The 18,023-nt window shown below is 45.7% G+C and overlaps 1 protein-coding gene across 1 annotated transcript in view; it reads right to left on the reverse strand.

Annotated features, from left to right (window-relative positions):
* Positions 1-920: 920 nt before the first annotated feature.
* Positions 921-18,023, reverse strand: part of MSN (moesin) — a 172,960-nt gene continuing 155,857 nt past the window's right edge. The window contains exons 5-13 of the mRNA XM_030208847.1: positions 17,745-17,828; positions 14,631-14,777; positions 13,992-14,088; positions 12,900-13,063; positions 8,657-8,787; positions 5,853-6,013; positions 4,897-4,989; positions 3,765-3,992; positions 921-3,594 (exon numbers count right to left, since the gene is read on the reverse strand). Of these exons, the coding sequence (XP_030064707.1) occupies positions 3,430-3,594; positions 3,765-3,992; positions 4,897-4,989; positions 5,853-6,013; positions 8,657-8,787; positions 12,900-13,063; positions 13,992-14,088; positions 14,631-14,777; positions 17,745-17,828 (1,270 nt within the window). The 3' untranslated portion in view covers positions 921-3,429. The remainder of the gene's footprint in view (positions 3,595-3,764; positions 3,993-4,896; positions 4,990-5,852; positions 6,014-8,656; positions 8,788-12,899; positions 13,064-13,991; positions 14,089-14,630; positions 14,778-17,744; positions 17,829-18,023) is intronic.

Raw genomic sequence — 18,023 nt, forward strand, 5'->3', positions numbered from 1 at the left:
CTTTTAGCTCCTAGCCACAATTGCCCTCCCCTTGTCCCTTCCTCCCTTCTCACCCATTATTTCCCTCACCCGTAACTGTCTTGTTTGTGTGTATTACTTAGATTGTAAGCTCTTTTGAGCAGGGACCGTCTCTTTGTATCAGGTGTTCAGCGCTGCGTGCGTCTGGTAGCGCTATACAAATGTTATAACAATAATAATAATAATAACAGAACGTTCTTAGTTTTGCTGTGCTTCTCTATTAATTGATGGATTTCTTATATGTTTTTTTTTTAATATGAGATTTTATATCATGATGTAAACCGTTCTGTTTTGTGAATACAATTTGAAATGGTATAGTAAATAAATAAACGATACACTTACAAACAGTTCCTTTAAGTCAGGGGTGTCCAACCTTAGCCCTCACCAGGTCAAGTTTTCCCCAATGAATATGCATGAAATCTATTCGCATACAATTGAGACAGCATGCAACTGTATCTTATGTATATTCATTGGGGGAATCCTGACTGAATTGTGGCCCTCGAATAGTTACGCTCTGGAACTCTTTGCCGGAGGATGCAGTAACAGTTAGCGTTATGTGGGTTTACAAAAGGTTTGGACAAGTTCCTGGAGGAAAAGTCCATAGTCTGCTATTGAAACAGACCTGGGGGAAGTGACTGCTTGCCCTGGGATTGGTCCCATGGAATGTTGCTACTATTTGGGTTTCTGCCACGTACTTGCGACCTAGACTGGCCACTGCTGGAAACAGGATACTGTGCTAGACTATTGGTGACCCAGCGTGGCTATTTTTATTCTTATAAGGACTGAGTTTTGGTAGGAGCAGTTTCATATACCGATGGCTTCAATTTTCCATGTCCTCCTCCTAAATGCAGCCACCCGAGCATCCACATGCATCCTCAACACAGAAACCAACACACCAAAACTTCAAATTTCTCTAAACTTTATTGGCACAGGAAGAACATGACACGAATACAGAACTGGTATAAAGCATAGACCCAACACAGCACTGATCTGTTAATTTAAACCAGTAAAAAAAAATAAAATAACTGGTCCAAAAATGTTATAATTTACAGCAACAAATGAAGGACGCAAAAAAAAAAAAAAAAAACCCACATGTTTACTGTTTGCCAGAGTGGCCAACGGGTCTGCTCCACAATATATCCAAGTAGTAAAAGATTCAGAGAACAAAAAAAAAAAAATTGGTTTTCTATGAAAAAATAAAAACAAAAAAACAAAAATAAACTAAAAACAGATATAATACTGAAAAGCTCCTTAACATTATTTGTTGCAAAAACCTTTTATAATACAGTATACAAATTTTTCATAGGAGATTTGATTCCCCCTAGTATATTCTACACTGCATAGCTAGAAAAAAAATAGAAATTATTAGATACCACTTGAATGCATAATACTGGTAGGAAAGGAAAAGGGCTGAAACAGTAACAGAAAACATTTGGGCTCTGAAGGGGACAAACCCTCAACCTTCTGCATTCCTGGACACATTGCTCTACACCTGGGACTCACCCACGACCAGGAGTACACCAAAGATGTACAAAAGCCGTAACAGGTAGCTAAAAATAAAAAATCACCCCAAAACTAGCGATACGGTTGAAATATATAGTGGTGTGTCACGGGGGACTCTAACTGTCCTGGTGTCACAATAAAATGTAACAGTCAGGAGAAAACTGTCCTGGCCTAACAGTGAGTTTATGATTATCCAGAAGCAGCCAAGATACTTCCACTGTCCAGCTCATGGGCAGTAACTGATATATTTAGGGTGAATTCACTTAGCATCTCTATACCTTCCATGGGAAACCCACCAATACTGCATCTGGCCTGAGGCTCTCAGAGGAAGCGCCTGATAAGAACGTGACCTCTGCTGACACTACAGTGCTCTACCTTCTCACTGCCTCTTGAGTCTTACCACCCCCTCCCCCCAACAGGGTACTCCTGGGCTTATGGAATGACTCTCAAACCCCTCCCAATCTTAAATGACTTGGTCCTTCAGTTGCCATGCGTGCAGACCACAAACAAAGGTTGAGCAAAGTCCTCTGGACAATCCACCATCAACGCTCTTGCTAGTGGTCTGCAACAGAATCAATCTACAAAGTATGGTCATCAGTAATTAAGGAACAAGGCTGATCACGTACACAACATGAGTCAAATCTGATACCTCTGGGCACAGGCTTGACAACTGTACTGAATGTTAAGCAGGTGGGTCTTTTAATTAGACACCATCTCCGCTTCAAAAGGGTAGGAAGAATATGACTTGGAAGACTCCCAATAAATCTATGGCTGTACCAAGCTCAACTTGTGAACGAGGACAGAATTTTGGCACTAAGGGCATCAGCTGTTGATCCCAAGCACTTACCCAGAGACGAACAAGGTTGATTAGTCCAGACCACACAATACAGACATCAGCCTACAGTAACCAACCACTGGTATGACGTCCCCATTACAAATCAGGACTGCATGGTGTGCTGGGGCATCTTACTATAGCTTCAATCAACCACTTACAGAGGAAAGAGTACAGATTCCTCTAAACCACCACCTACCTCAGTGGGAGGGCGGAGAAGACAGCACCAAGAACCAGCAAAGCAACACAGTCCCCTTAACGGTGAGGTTAACAAGATTTCCCAGGCCCTCTCATTTAGGCAGGTATCTCTACAGGGGCAGCATTCACAGCCCCCCTCCCCCCACACCCACCCAGGAAGGTACTTGTCACCCCTCAAGGCTCTGGTGTAAGGCCCATGTTCAATGTCAGTCACTATAGCTACTGGAGCATGGTAAGATTGGAAGGGACATCAAATAGAGGAAATCATGGTACTATCACGTGCTAGAGGCCAGTTCCAATTGAGCTGGAAGCGGAAGCAATTTTGTCCACAGCAGAAGCTAAAAGCCATGACCAGAGATCAGCAACCCTTTTAAACTCAAACGACTTAAAAAAATCTTTAAATAAATTGCCAAACAATGCAATTTGCAGTAACCAATTCAGACTTGAATGACCAAGAACCTGCTATCGCTACCCTCCCAGTCATAATCACCCTCCCCCGCCCAAATGTCGCCCACGTCTCAGGCCCTTCTCGTGTTTGTTCATGTGCTCTTGCTAGTCTCAAAGCACAGGATACAGCCCTGACCCAGAGCCCAACGTCCCTTCTGCAACTCTGGTGAGATACTAGCAAACATGTGATGCTACCATTTAACAGGCAGCCCCCCCTTGCTCTGTCAGGGAGCCCATAAGCTGCGTTTTCCCCCATATCAGGAAAAAACAAATAAATGGTATTTTTTATTTTAAATAAACTAAGTACTGGAGCTTCGGTGACAGCAACTGCTTACGTCAGCCCTGGTCATTCTTCTGACTCCAGCACATTGGGGGGGGGGGGGGGGCGGGGGAGGACAGGGCAGGTACAGAACAGGATGGGGTGAAGGCAATTACATGGACTCAAATTCGTCTATACGCTGCTTGGTATTTCCCTGGCGAATCTGCCGGAGGGTCTTGTACTTGTCACGGCCTGCTCGCACGTTCTCTGCGTGGAGAAGGTCGTTTGCGGTTTTCTTTGTATCATCTCGTGCGTTTGCCAACTCTGAGGTCAGTGCCTTGAAAGGGGGAAGGAAATTAAAAAAAAAAAAAAAGGAAAATTAAAAAAAATTCTTGCAGCTTTGAATTTACTGCCTTTGGCAGAGTAAATGGCAGATCTATACCCAAGGAAGCCCTAAGAATTGAAAGTCATAAAGTTGCAGTTTAGGGGTGGGAACAACTCTGGTACCTTCAAGTGTTTCTGGACCCGTTCGTTCTTTGCCGCTTCAGTGGTGCGATCCTCTTCGCTACGGTCTTTGCCAGTGGCGTCTGCGAGAAGTTCGGCGCTGGCCTCTGCATTGTTCTCGTCGTCATCATGTTCGTTCTCGGACTGCAGTGGCTCCTGGACGTGAGTTGTGGTCATAGCCACCCTGAGCTCCGCTTGGGTCTTCTCTAGGTCTACCTGCACCATCTGAGCCTACAAAAAAAAAAAAAAAAATGTAACACCATGTCAGAAGATACAAGAAAACCCAAGTAACTGCGTGTTAATTAGTTGCAGGAGAGCATCCTTTCAACCCTAACCTGTCAGAAGACTTTACTAACCCATTTTCCAGGCCACACGGTTGTGTGCTTTGCATCCATTATTTAATTTTTTTTTGGTTAAACCACCTCCTTAGCTTGCATCGCTGCATTTATAAGCTTGCTTCTGTGAGGTTACCTCAAGGGTTAACTGCAATTCCTACCCCTAGACCAGCTGTTTTCTACTGACCTGGAAAGAGTGTGACTCAAATCACCGAACATGATGCCAGAAGGGAAGACCTATTTTTGGTTAGGCAATGCAGAAGCAACCTGGTGGGCTTGGAGACAACAGGGGTGCAAAGCACCGATGGGAGGTGACTGGAATAGGGGAGTCTTTATAAAGGTGTCTCGCTTGTTTCACAAGCAGCCACCTAACCTTCCTAAGGGTTCCAAAACTTGACAGCCACTAGCTTATTCAACATCCCATTGCCAAATGGCAGATTCATCCCTTCCCACCCAGCTGAAAAACCTAATTTGTTTTTTAGTGATCAGAAGCCTGGAGACTGATTTAACTAGGTGTCCAGCAGAACACACAGTAACATAGTAACATAGTAGATGACGGCAGAAAAAGACCTGCATGGTCCATCCAGTCTGCCCAACAAGATAAACTCATATGTGTATACCTTACCTTGATTTGTACCTGCCTTTTTCAGGGCACAGACCCTACAAGTCTGCCCAGCAGTATTTCCCGCCTCCCATCACCGGCTCTGGCACGGACCGTATAAGTCTGCCCTCCACTATCCTCACCTCCCAACCACCAACCTCTCTTCCCCCACCTGCTCCACCAACACAAGCACCATTACCTTCTGTTGCCACTCGTCAGCCTCGCTTGCCTTCTTCTTCCTGGCTATTTCCAGCTGCGATATGTTGTTTGTAAGCTCAGCCAGCTCAGCGGCCTAAAAAGACAGATGTAAGAGGGTACAGATATATCTTCCATAGCATCACATTCCTCACTGTCTGGTCTCAGGAAAGGGTCTGACCATGCACTACTGTTCCCATTCGAACTGTACAAAGTTCCTTCCCAACCTCAAACCATCTGAATAAACCGTTTGCATGATTCACTGGAACTCCCAATTAAGCAGAGTATAGCCTCTTCCAAAAATCAGCAGCCTGCTGCACCCGATGGAATTCGATAGGGGTGGGATGGGATGTGGGGTTTTGTTTTCCCTCAAATTAATTAAATTTAAGACAAACAGGGAGGGGAGGGGGGATACACGAGTTGGTTTAAGAGACTTCTCATCCATCGCCCCAGAGGGTCATCAGAGTCTAGATCTTACAGGGAAGAGGGAGAGTGAGACTATAGTAATCTGGCTAGTCTATGGTGAGAGGTCTGGCAATGCTACTGGAGGAAAGGGGGAGGAGGGAGGGATATTGAAGGGATAAGGGAGAAAATGTTTAAAAAATACTTTGGGATGTTAATGTTAAGTTGTTTGCATACAGCATGGTTTGTTTGTGAAATCTATACAGTGAAATGTTTTGAGCAGATGTATAATGCTGAAATTTCAATAAAAATCGTTTAAACAATGTGTTAAAGGACTACGGATGTGCACAGGACAAACGTTTCAGTTTCTCTGTTTTCAAAGGCATTAAATCTTAACACACGCTAATCAACTTGACATGCACCATCAGTTCAAAGGTTAAAACAGAGGTACATTCATAGCGTGGTCATCAGTAATTAAGGAACAAGGTTGATCACGTACACAACGCGAGTCAAATTTGATACCTCTGGGCACAACTAGGCAGCTGAAGGGTTTCCTACCAGTTGCTCCTGGGTCTTCATCTGGTCCTGGGAATGTTTCAGCAAAGCTTCCTTGGCCTCCTCTGCTGCTTGTTTCTCCATGGCCAGCTTCTCAGCATCCTCCTGGGCACGTTTCCTCTCCTGTTCCAACTCCATTGCCCTGCGAGTCTGTTCTTCCAACTCTGAGCGAGGCACAAAACAATTTTTTTTTTTTTTTTTTTTTTAGCAGCCAGCATACTTCCATGTGTCATGCAGAAAAACCCCTCAGCCTGAAAAGTCATCCTACATAAGTATTGCCATACTGGGAAAGACCAAAGGTCCATCAAGCCCAGAATCCTGTTTCCAACAGTGGTCCATGCAGGTCATAAATACCCTGGCAAGATCTGCAAAAAGTACAAAACATTTTATGCTGCTTATCCCAGAAATAAGAAATGAAGTTTCCCCAAGTCCATTTTAATAATGGTCTATGCACCTTTCCTTTAGGAAGCCGGCCAAACCTTTTTTTAAACCCCGCTAAGCTAACCACCTTTACCAGTTCAAGGATTTATATTTTATATAAGAAATTCTACCGATCTGTTGAGAGTCCTGTCGACTTTTACTGATGTGGAGGACATGTGGTAACTTGTTTTATATATGAACTAGCCTTTGAGCCCGTAAAAATGGGCTATTATAGGAAGGGGGGGGGGGTTGAAAGGCCCGCCACCCGCCCCTCCCCCTCCAAATTCGCGCCCCCCCCCCCCCCCCCCCCCCCCCCCACCGAGCCGTCACCACCCACCTTCCACCCAGCCGGGCCCTCGCTCCGCTATTGAACCAGCGAGGGTCCGGGAATGCAGCACTGAGCTCTGCTGAGCTGCCGACATCGGCCTTCGTTCTTCTTCTCTGCCTGTCCCGCCCTCATGTGACGTAACGTCGTCGAGGGCGGGACAGAGGCAGAGAAGAAGAAGGAAGGCCGACGTCGGCAGCTCAGCAGAGCTCAGTGCTGCGTTCCCGGACCCTCGCTGGTTCAATAGTGGAGCGAGGGCGACTCGGGTGGGGGGAGCGTTAGACGGCGGTGTCCCTCCCTCAGAAATGCGCAGTACAGACCCTCTGTGTTCCGCCCCCCCCCCCGTCATCACGTATTGACGCGGGGGCGGGGCAGAGAAGGTCTCTACTGCGCATTTGCGAGTGAGTACGACACTCGCCTTTTATATATATTGATGTTCCTCAAACAAACCGTACAAGTGACTTCTAAATCTCTTTCTGTGCTCCCCCATTCCCAGCTTGATTTTAAGCCAGTGTTAATTATGCATTAATAGAGATTTTTCAGAATTGATATCAAATTCAAGGCAGCCCCATCTGTACTTTGCTTGTATGTCAGGAATTTAGGAGGTGGAACACATGGATAACACCTGCTTTTTGATCCTCACTAAATGCCAGTTTTGTTTTAACCTGAAGCAGCACTAAGCCGTGATCAGAACAACAGAGAGGAAAAAAAACATTTTCATTGCTTTCTTTGTCGAAGCCCAGCCCTTGAAAAAGCCTGTAAGCAAAACGGATGGGGCCACCGTCGTGCAATAGATAAGTGCTCGACTTTATGTTTGAAAATAGCTGCTTCATAGCATTTCATAAGAATTAGTAAAGGTTTTTGTCAAACACAGGGGCTGGAGATCCATGGGACAATCAGATCCCAAACAGCAAGGCTCTGGTGGCCTACTGCCCCCACCGAACCCCCCCACCCTAAGCCAGCGACACAGCGGCTGAGTCCCCCTGACAAGTTCACGGGGGACTGGAGATCTGGTGGATCTCCAACTCCCCTAACCTCTCCCTTGCATACCCTCACCCCCCCTAAAAAAAAAAGCCCTGGTGGCCCAGTGGGCTGCAAGCCAAGCCCCCCCCCCCCCAAACTGGTCTAGTGGCCCTCTTCCACGCACCCCCATACCTGTTTGAGGAAATACACTCTCCTCTTCCAGCACTGCCCTTGAAATGGTGGCGCCCAGCCCAGTGCATCCTGGGATGCACTGGGTGGAGCTTCAAACCCCTTATATGGTGTGAAGCCCCGCGCAGCGCACCCCAAGATGTACTGGGCAGGGCTGGGCGCCACCTTGGAGAGGGAGTGTACTACTCCCAACTCCAACAAAGGTACGGGAGGGGGGGGGCAGAGAAGAGGGCTGCTAGACCACCAGGTTGTAGGGAGGTTCGGGGGGAATGGCGGTCTGCTGTCTCTGGCTTGGGGTGGGGGGGGTCAAGGTTCCTGCTCCTGCAGGGGGGTTTCTATTGGGGGGAAGGGGTGGCCTGCTAGCATGCAAATGTATGCTAAGACAGGGCTCACCATTCCTCCCCAATGGTCTGAAAACCCTAACACCAGCTCCAAGCTGGCATAGGGTTTGCCACAGACAGCGAGGCAATGTTTGGCACACTGCCCGTTGATCATTGGGGAGTAATATGTTTAGCATGCATTTGCACGCTACTTGCGGTCGGAGCCTGTGAGTACATTGTTTCACACGCTTGGGGGCTCTGGTCATGGGGCAGTAGCAAACGCAGGCGCTAGTATGACGCTAATAGCCTCTAGCGCCTGCATTTGCTTGTGATCGTTGGCCGTTAGGCGTCTCAAGTCTAATGGCCTGCTTTTTCCTCACATTTTGTAAGACAAGCAAGACACCTTCCCCTTTCTTTTCAAAGTAGTCTGTGGTGAGCTTGAACTCCAAAATGTCGTCAGTAAATCTCAAATGAAACACTTAAGTACAAAAGTTGTGTCCTCACAAGGGACACAGATAAGTGTTATATGGCATCATAGTAACATTGCTTCTGTGGCAGAGCTAGGATTAGAACCCCCAGGCATTTCATACCTTGCTGTGCCTTTTTGGTCTGCTCTTCAATCTGACGGAGACGCTCCATCAATTCCTCCTTTTCTTGTTCAATCTTCTCTTTCTCCTTTTCCGCTAGCTCCCGTTTCTTCTTCTCATTCTCCAAAAGGGCTCTGCCATTCAGGGTACAGGGAAGAGGGAGTGTTAAGAGAATACTGTGCGTCAATTGTCCTACCTCCCCAGACACCAGATTTCAATATCCTTTTATTGAAACATGGGACAGATAATGGGTTGGGTTGAGTAGTTGATAAATGGAAATATGAGGATAGAGAAGTGAAAAGTTTAAAACCAACGGCTGGGCAATAAAAACTGCTTTTAAATATATGTTTTAAATTAGAATATGGAGTTGAGGGGATGTGAAAGACAGGGTTTGAGCTGCAATTTGAGAAAGTGTTCACAGTAACGGCCCACACTTGATGGAATTACTCAAGAGATACTCAGATGGCGACAGACATTAGAAGTTTTAGAGAACTACTTAAGGTTATCAATAGAAATCAAACAAAATAAAACATGGAAAAGAAAATAAGATGATACCTTTTTTATTGGACATAACTTAATACATTTCTTGATTAGCTTTCGAAGGTCGCCCTTCTTCCTCAGATCGGAAATAAGCAAATGTGCTAGCTGACAGTGTATATAAGTGAAAACATTCAAGCATTACTATGACAGTCTGACAGGGTGGGAGGATGGGGATCTTTCACTTGCTCATCTTCCAATGTGGTATATATCATTCAGTGTAAAAAATGTAACTAAGGATGCTATATTGGAGAAACAGGCCAGATGCTTAAGACAAGATTCAATTTACATAGACATCACATGAACAATACTGGTGCCAGTAGGGCTCCCACCCCTGTTGGTCAGCATTTTACAGGACCAGGACACTGTACCAGTGACTTCACAGTGAGAATCCTGAAAGGTAACTTTAAAACCATACAAGAACGTAAGACCTTTGAAGTCAGAATGATTGAATATTTTGACACCCAACAGACAGGACTTAACAAGGATCTGGGTTTTCTAGCCCATTATAAACCATAAAGCTGTATGTCTCTGTTGATCACCCTCCCCTCACCTATCCACACCCACCCTGTTAGAATATCAATGATATGCTTTGATGTCCCCATGCATACTTCCTACCCACCCCCATCCTCCCACCCTGTCAGACTGTCATAGTAATGCTTGAATGTCTTCACTTATATACACTGTCAGCTAGCACATTTGCTTATTTCCGATCTGACGAAGAAGGGCAACCTTCGAAAGCTAATCAAGAAATGTATTAAGTTATGTCCAATAAAAAAGGTATCATATTATTTTCTTTTCCATGTTTTATTTTGTTTGATTTCTATTGATAACCTTAACAGTGGACTAACACAGCTACCACACTCCTCTACTTAGAGAACTACTTAAAAACTTAGTCTGTTCCCAGTTCAGTGAGTAGGAAGCTGAAATTTAATATCCATCAAGGGTGCATTGTTTAATGTTATGTTACTGTAAGCCACTTATTGGCAAAATATATCATTTTTGAACAACAATGTTAACAGATTTGAAATTTGAAATTCCTAAACAAAGGAATCCTGTTCAGAAGGAATGGATCCTAAGAAGCTTAGCTGAGATTGGGTGGCAGAGCCGGTGGCGGGAGGTGGAGCTGGTGCTGGGCAGACTTATATGGTCTGTGCCAGAACCGGTGGTGGGAGGCGGGGATAGTGCTGGGCAGACTTATAAGGTCTGTGCCCTGAAAAGGACAGTACAAAATCAAGGTAAGGTATACACAAAAGGTAGCACATATGAGTTTATCTTGTTGGGCAGACTGGATGGACCATGCAGGTCTTTTTCTGCCGTCATCTACTATGTTACTATGTATTATGACCAAAGCAGAAACATGGTCAAAATAAACACTGAATAAAATCATGTTCAAGCCATTCTACACATGCATCCGGAAGACTCTCACACAAGGTACACAGAGTACAAGGACCAGTTGGAGAAACATCTAGAACCCACATGACATGACTCTGGCCTGTCCACTCCGGTACCACAGTATACACACCACATTTAACACGAACAGGATCCCTGCACCTTTTGGGGTGGCCTTTACAGGAGGGTAACGTTGAGGCATATTTTCAAAGCACTTAGGTTTCTATGGAACTTTGGAAGGCTAAGTGCTTTGAAAAAATGCCTCATAGCAACATAGTAGATGACAGCAGAAAAAGACCTGCACGGTTCATCCAGTCTGCCCAACAAGATAACTCATATGTGCTACTTTTTGTGTATACCTTACCTTGATTTGTATCTGTCTTTTTCAGGGCACAGACCGTAGAGTAGGGAGCAGTAGTTTTACTGTGGGCTGTGTGGGGAGAGTAGGATTATATTTCTACTACTGACCTGTGTAACTTGCTTCAAGTGTACCAGTGCTAACTACAGTGGGATGTTTCAAAAAGTGCCCCCTAGTACTGTGGATGGCTGAGCTAGAAATCTGTGTCGTACAACAGTCACTGCTACAATGTCTCCAGTGCTACACACATACCTGTGCTCTTCGTAACATTTTGTAGGAATATTGCACTATTAACCATAGCAACAATGCCTCAGGTCTACTTATTTATTTGTTACATTTGTATCCCACATTTTCCCACCGATTTGCAAGCTCAATGTGGCTTACATAGTACCGTAAAGGCGTTCGCCAATTCCGGTATGAACAAATGCAGTAATGTTGTGCTAGAATAAGGGTCGTGTGTACAGACACATTAGGGAATCGTAGAGAGGAAGAGTTATTATATGTCCATTATAGGACCTTCATAAGGAGAGTATTGCGACTCCCTATAGATAAAATACTTCAAGACCTGTACATATCCATTTGGTCAACTCCTAATTCAGTTAGACCAACTAAACGAAATTCAGAGTGGAGGAGTGGCCTTAGTGGTTAGGGTGGTGGACTTTGGTGCTGGGGAACTGAGTTCGATTCCCACTTCAGGCACAGGCAGCTCCTTGGCAAGTCACTTAACCCTCCATTGCCCCATGTAAGCCGCATTGAGCCTGCCATGACTGGGAAAGCGCAGGGTACAAATGTAACAAAAATAAAATAGATACTATTGGAGATTCTACATGGAATGTTGCTACTATTGGAGATTCTACATGGAATGTTGCTATTCCACTAGCAACATTCCATGTAGAAGGCTGCGCAGGCTTCTGTTTCTGTGAGTCTGACGTCCTGCGTCAGACTCACAGAAGCAGAAGCCTGCGCGGCAACACTGGTGATCTGCAAGGGCCGACTTCTACATGGAATGTTGCTAGTGAAATCTCAAATAGTAGCAACAGTGGAGGAGTGGCCTAGTGGTTAGGGTGGTGGACTTTGGTCCTGAGGAACTGAGTTTGATTCCCACTTCAGGCACAGGCAGCTCCTTGTGACTCTGGGCAAGTCACTTAACCCTCCATTGTCCCATGTAAGCCGCATTGAGCCTGCCATGAGTGGGAAAGCGCAGGGTACAAATGTAACAAAAATAAAATAGATACTATTGGAGATTCTACATGGAATGTTGCTACTATTGGAGATTCTACATGGAATGTTGCTACTATTGGAGATTCTACATGGAAAGTTGTGTTCCACTAGCAACATTCCATGTAGAAGGCTGCGCAGGCTTCTGTTTCTGTGAGTCTGACGTCCTGCACGTAGCAGAAGCCTGCGCGGCCACATTGGTGATCTGCAAGGGCCGACTTCTACATGGAATGTTGCTAGTGGAATAGCAACATTCCATGTAGAATCTCAAATAGTAGCAACAGTGGAGGAGTGGCCTAGTGGTTAGGGTGGTGGTGGACTTTGGTCCTGGGGAACTGAGTTTGATTCCCACTTCAGGCACAGCCAGCTCCTTGTGACTCTGGGCAAGTCACTTAACCCTCCATTGCCCCAGGTACAAATAAGTACCTGTATATAATATGTAAGCCGCATTGAACCTGCTATGAGTGGGAAAGCGCGAGGTACAAATGTTAAAAATAAAATAAAATAAATAAAGAATAAATATTGAGTGTAGGAAGTTTTAGGACATGGCAAGCAACAAATCTGCAATGAGGAAGAACAAAACATCTAAAGACCGTATGCCTTATTCTCCAAACAAGGACCTTAAATCTATAGACTTAATGGGTAAAAGAATGTAGCAAAATTCCATGCTCGCTGCTCACACTGCAGTGTAAACTTATGTTTATCAAAGCAGTTCACCAAATACAAGGGCAAGACACTCACCTCTCCATCTGCTTCTGGTGTTTCTCCTCCCGGGCTTGTGCCCTCATCTGCTGAACCTCAATTGTGTCCGGCTTACGTCGGCGCATATACAGCTCGTGGTTTCCCATGCACAGCGCCAGGATCCGTTTGTTAATCCGGAGCCGGGGAGCATAGAAAACAAAGTCCTGAGGGCGAAGAGAATATCGGACACGCCTTAGAAGGTTTCCCAGCCCGTGTCCATCTCAACACATAAGGGCACGGCCTTCTCCACTGGTTTCCCAAAACATATATTACACTTCCAGGAAACATATGAGCGTTCACTTTTTCCACCTAGTTTGGATGACTGAGCTAAAGTTCAAATCATCCTTGTATTGCTTTGGGGTTATCTGAGATGCAATGGTCAAACCCAATCCCTGACCACAACCAGCCCAACTGCGACATGCCACTTAACTCGACTCATCTGACAACAGGACAAAAGTACCACCTGGACACCTGCTTACTGGATTTGCTGTAAAACTACTGCTAGGAATAATTATTAAATCTGATAATACCCCTATTTTTAAGCATAGTACGTTCATGGAGTTTATGGCAGCCTCTCCAAGCCAGTCCAGGCAACCGTTTGTGGTCTGGAATCAGACTCTCCAACACCGACAGCTTCCTACAAATTGAGTTTTGCTGTTTGTGCTGGGTTTCAGTAACTGAAAAGGGTGGGGGGGAGGGGAGAAAACTCTCACACCTAGATTATTACAAGCAAGGGAGACAGGACAGGCACTGATGACTAGTTTCCTGCAGACAGTCAAGCCTGTATGGCTGACAACTGGAGATCTCCTTGCTCAGAGAGGACTATGTGCCGACTACTGAACAGATCAGGTGGGCAGGTTGGGTCTTACATTGTTACATGAAAACTAAGGGCTTGCTTATTGATTGACAAGTCTTGAATTTGATTGCTCACTTTCAAGCTCTTTTGGATCGAAAGCATTCCCAGGTCTTTTGATCCTACTGCTCTCTTTAGTTCACCAATTCCCCTCCTCTCATGGGAAGGGCCAAGGCCGTTCCAGAGGCAAGCTCACCACCTACAGTGCTAAAAACTCAATGACCCTGCTGCATCCTTACTGGTGCTTTCTTGTCAATGGGTTTGATTACAAACTTCTTGTCATTGAACGAGATGTTCCTGATCTCGCTCCAGGGGAATCCAATTTTTGGCGTTAACCTAAGACAGAAGAGAAAAGTGAATTCAAACAGGGGAAACAAAAAGCAAGATTCAAACAGAGCAATCTATTCAATCAGCAAGTTACTAAGCCAGATACCTTGTCTTCCAAACTGACAAGTGCAGACGTTCTGCCCAAGAATAAGTCACCACAAGAGGGGGTCAGTGTGAGACTTGTCAAACTCTAGAGCAGAGGTTTTCAACCCAGTCCTTGAGCATAGCCAACCAGTTGGGGTTTCCAGAAGATCCCCAAGTCTCTGCTCTAGAGCAATGAGTATTCAAAAGGCATGTAGTCTTTAGCTTACTTGCATGGCTACTCTGTGGCTCCTAACTTATTGAACAAGACGAACATAAAAAGCTTGCATTGCATTTACAAAACATTAATTAAATCAAGCCAGTAATTGCAAATATTTGTACAGGCCCACGGAGGAGGAAAGGCAGTGGAAAAATGAGTCAGGTTTGGCTCGAACTGTGAAGACAAATACTTGAGAGCTGTGTCATAGGTCTTTCAGCTCAACGTCCATCACTTAATGGGAAGCTGTTACCTGTCATTCTGTTCATAAATGTTTAGTCCCAAGGCATCTACTCCCAGCCACAGTTCGGAGCCCTTCTTATTCTTAATGCTGAAGTAGTTGACACCGTACATTTCTAGATCTTGGGCAATTTTGAGGTACTCTAGAATGGCATCCTCTCTGGAAGAGAAAGAGACAGAAAAAGTTCATACTCAGAGACCAGCACCATCCTCTAGTAATACAAGACACAACCTGCTGATCATAGACAGTAGAAACAAACGAGGGGGTGGGGAGGGGGGCTGCTAGCCACAGAGCGTTTACCTAGTGCAGTGGTTCCCAAAACCTGGACCTGGAGGCAACCCAGCCAGTCAGGTTTTCAGAATACCCACACTGAATATTCATGAGAGATTTGCATGCACTGCCTCCACCGCATGCAAATCTCTCTTGAATATTCATTGTGGGTATCCTGAAAACCAGATTGGCTGGGGTGCCTTCCAGGACCAGGTTTGGGAACCAATGAGCTAGTGAATTCAGAGACAGCAGGCCTTCCCCCAGAAAACATAGCAAAGGTTGGCAGATCAAGACCTGCACAATCCATCCGGTTTGCCCACAAGACTGGCCAGAGTTGAATCTGGCACTCTGCACAGGTCCCACTTCACGATTAAACAGTTTTATTTGGGGCACAGATCATAGAAGTCTGCCCGACACCGGTCTTACTTTCCAAGTACCGGAGTTGAAGCCCACTCCAGCCTTGGTCAGGATCTGGTTTTTGCCATTTTCAGGTCCCGGACCATAGAAGCCTGCCCGGCATTGGTCTTACTTCCAAAGAAAAGACTCATGAGTATTCAGAAAAATCTATTTCTTCATTATCTGTGTTGGCCTGCCAATGGCTTTAAGTTTTAAAAGGTGGTATTCGCCTGTGGGACTCTATACAAGAGCTTGTGCAGACCAGCAAAAGGACCAAGAGCCTGTAGCACTAGAGCTCTGCAGCCTCCTTGTGGACTAATGATGTCACTGCAGCCATCAGCCATGTTTGAGAAAGCAAAAGCAGCGTCTTACTGGAATCTGACAGCCAGTTAGGGCAAGTGAGCCTTAAGTGTGACAGAGCCAGAGAGCTGGGGGGGGGGGGGGGGGGTATGGAGGGAGGTTTAAAAAAAAAAAAAAAAAAAGTCAGGTGTTCTGCCTTGAGAAGATTAACAGTTGAGAGGAGCTGGAAGATGGCTTAGGTCAAACATAGGAAATCTGAGCAATTTAAGATGGCAGTGATTATATTGCATTCTATAGACAAATGTACGTAAAACTTGTAGCTTTTATACAGAATTCCTTGAATACAGATACTGTACTGCTTAACATACATCAGTAACAAAATCACAACTCATTCTGGCCAGACAGATCTTTTCACGGCTGTGTGAGGATGTTATAATGCCATTGTATCATTCCATAGTGCGACCACACCTTGAGTATTGTGTCCAATCCTGGTCGCTGCATCTCAAGAAAGATATAGTAGAATTGGAAAAGGTGCAGCGAAGGGCGACTAAAATGATAGCGGGGATGGGACGACTTCCCTATGAAGAAAGACTAAGGAGGCTAGCGCTTTTCCGTTTGGAGAAGAGACAGCTGAGGGGAGACGTGATAGAGGTATATAAAATAATGAGTGGAGTGGAACAGGTGGATGTGAAGCATCTGTTCACGCTTTCCAAAAATACTAGGACTAGGGGGCATGCGATGAAACTACAGTGTAGTACATTTAAAACAAATAGGAGAAAATGTTTCTTCACCCAACACGTAATTAAACTCTGAAATTCGTTGCCGGAGAACGTGGTGAAGGTGGTTAGCTTGGCAGAGTTTAAAAAGGGTTTGGACAGTTTCCTAAAGGACAAGTCCATAGACCGCTACTAAATGGACGGGAAAAATCCACAATTCCGGGAACAACATGTATAGAATGTTTGTACGTTTGGGAAGCTGCCAGGTGCCCTTGACCTGGATTGGCTGCTGTCGGGGACAGGATGCTGGGCTTGATGGGCACTTCAAAGAGGACAAGTCTAACACTGGGCACCGACACATCACAGAACGCCAGCACTTTACAGGGTATGTGTAACCGCAGGGTCGATATTTAAAGCGATTAAAGAGTCATGGCTGTTTAAAATCTCTCGTCCGAAGCTAACTGGGGATATTCAGCAGCCGTTAACCGGACAGAGCTATTGAACATCCCTTCTAACCGCAAAACCAGCTAGTTTGTGGGCAGTGCAGGGCGAATTAAGGCAGTGCAGAAAACAGCCCCAGGCTGCCACTAGAGATCCTGGCGACTACTTGAGGGAGACAGGAGCAAGTGGGCATCACTCCTTCTCTTTTCCCCCACTGGACCACCAGGGAAGAGGGGGCAGGTAAGACTGAAGGCAAGGGGGAGAAGGGAATCTAGCGAGGGTGGGGGTCTAGCTTTGATTCTGAGGTGGTGGTGGAGGGGGTAACGGGCACTGAAATATTTGGATGGGGTTCTGCATAAGCTCCAGCTGCGAAGATTTGAGGAATTAGCCCTGGATATTCAATGCCGGTGGTCGGACATGGCCCCTGGCTTAAATATCTGGGGTTAATTCTGTCCGCATCAGTTAACATTTAAAAGAAAAGGTTGACCACCGTGGGCTACCGACCCGTACATGTTTAAGTGGCAGCAAAGTGACTATGTGCTACTCTATAAGGGCACATATAAGCCACACAGCACATAAAAGCTAGGGGGCACTCACACACACTTGAGGCTGCCAAGTTTGGAGGGGGCCTAAGCCCAAAGCTGTGGGGGCCCAGCCCTCCCCCCACGACTATGTCACTGCTGGGCACCCAGAGCCATTACAGAAGAGGCTCTCACCACGTGGCACTGAGGTGGCAACTTATAGAACAGTTCAGTCAGAAAAAAGGGGGGGGGCTTTTCCACACGTGATCAAAGGCCAAATGACAAGTTTAAATTTGTCAGTACTCAAATCAACAGCCAGTTGAGCGATTTGAAGAGGGGGATATGTGGTCGGATCCACAAACCCAACAGAAGTCAGGTTTAGACATCCTGCTGTTTCAGCAATAAGCTGTTGGGTAGACCTACTAAAAACCGTATCCACTCTTTAGAGGTAAAAACATTTGTTCTAAAGAAAAGCTCATTACCTGAGCATACCCCGGTGCTCCTCATGCCACACCTGGATCCTCTCCTCCCATTGGTCTTTGTTGAGTTTGTGCTGCTCCAGAACTCTGCAAGAGAACAACAGTAGTAAAGCGAGATCTATTGTGGCTCAAAGACCTTCCTGGTTCCCAGAGACCCCCCCTCTTTCCCATCTCCAGGAGGATTTGGCAGACATCAGAAGTGAATGGATCGCTAGTTCTTACGGTCTAGTCAGGGTTTCTCAACCTATTCCTCGGGGGAACTCAGAGCCAAATCTGGTTTTC

Source organism: Microcaecilia unicolor, chromosome 7, assembly GCF_901765095.1.
Source record: "Microcaecilia unicolor chromosome 7, aMicUni1.1, whole genome shotgun sequence".
Classification (NCBI taxonomy): Eukaryota; Metazoa; Chordata; class Amphibia; order Gymnophiona; family Siphonopidae; genus Microcaecilia; species Microcaecilia unicolor.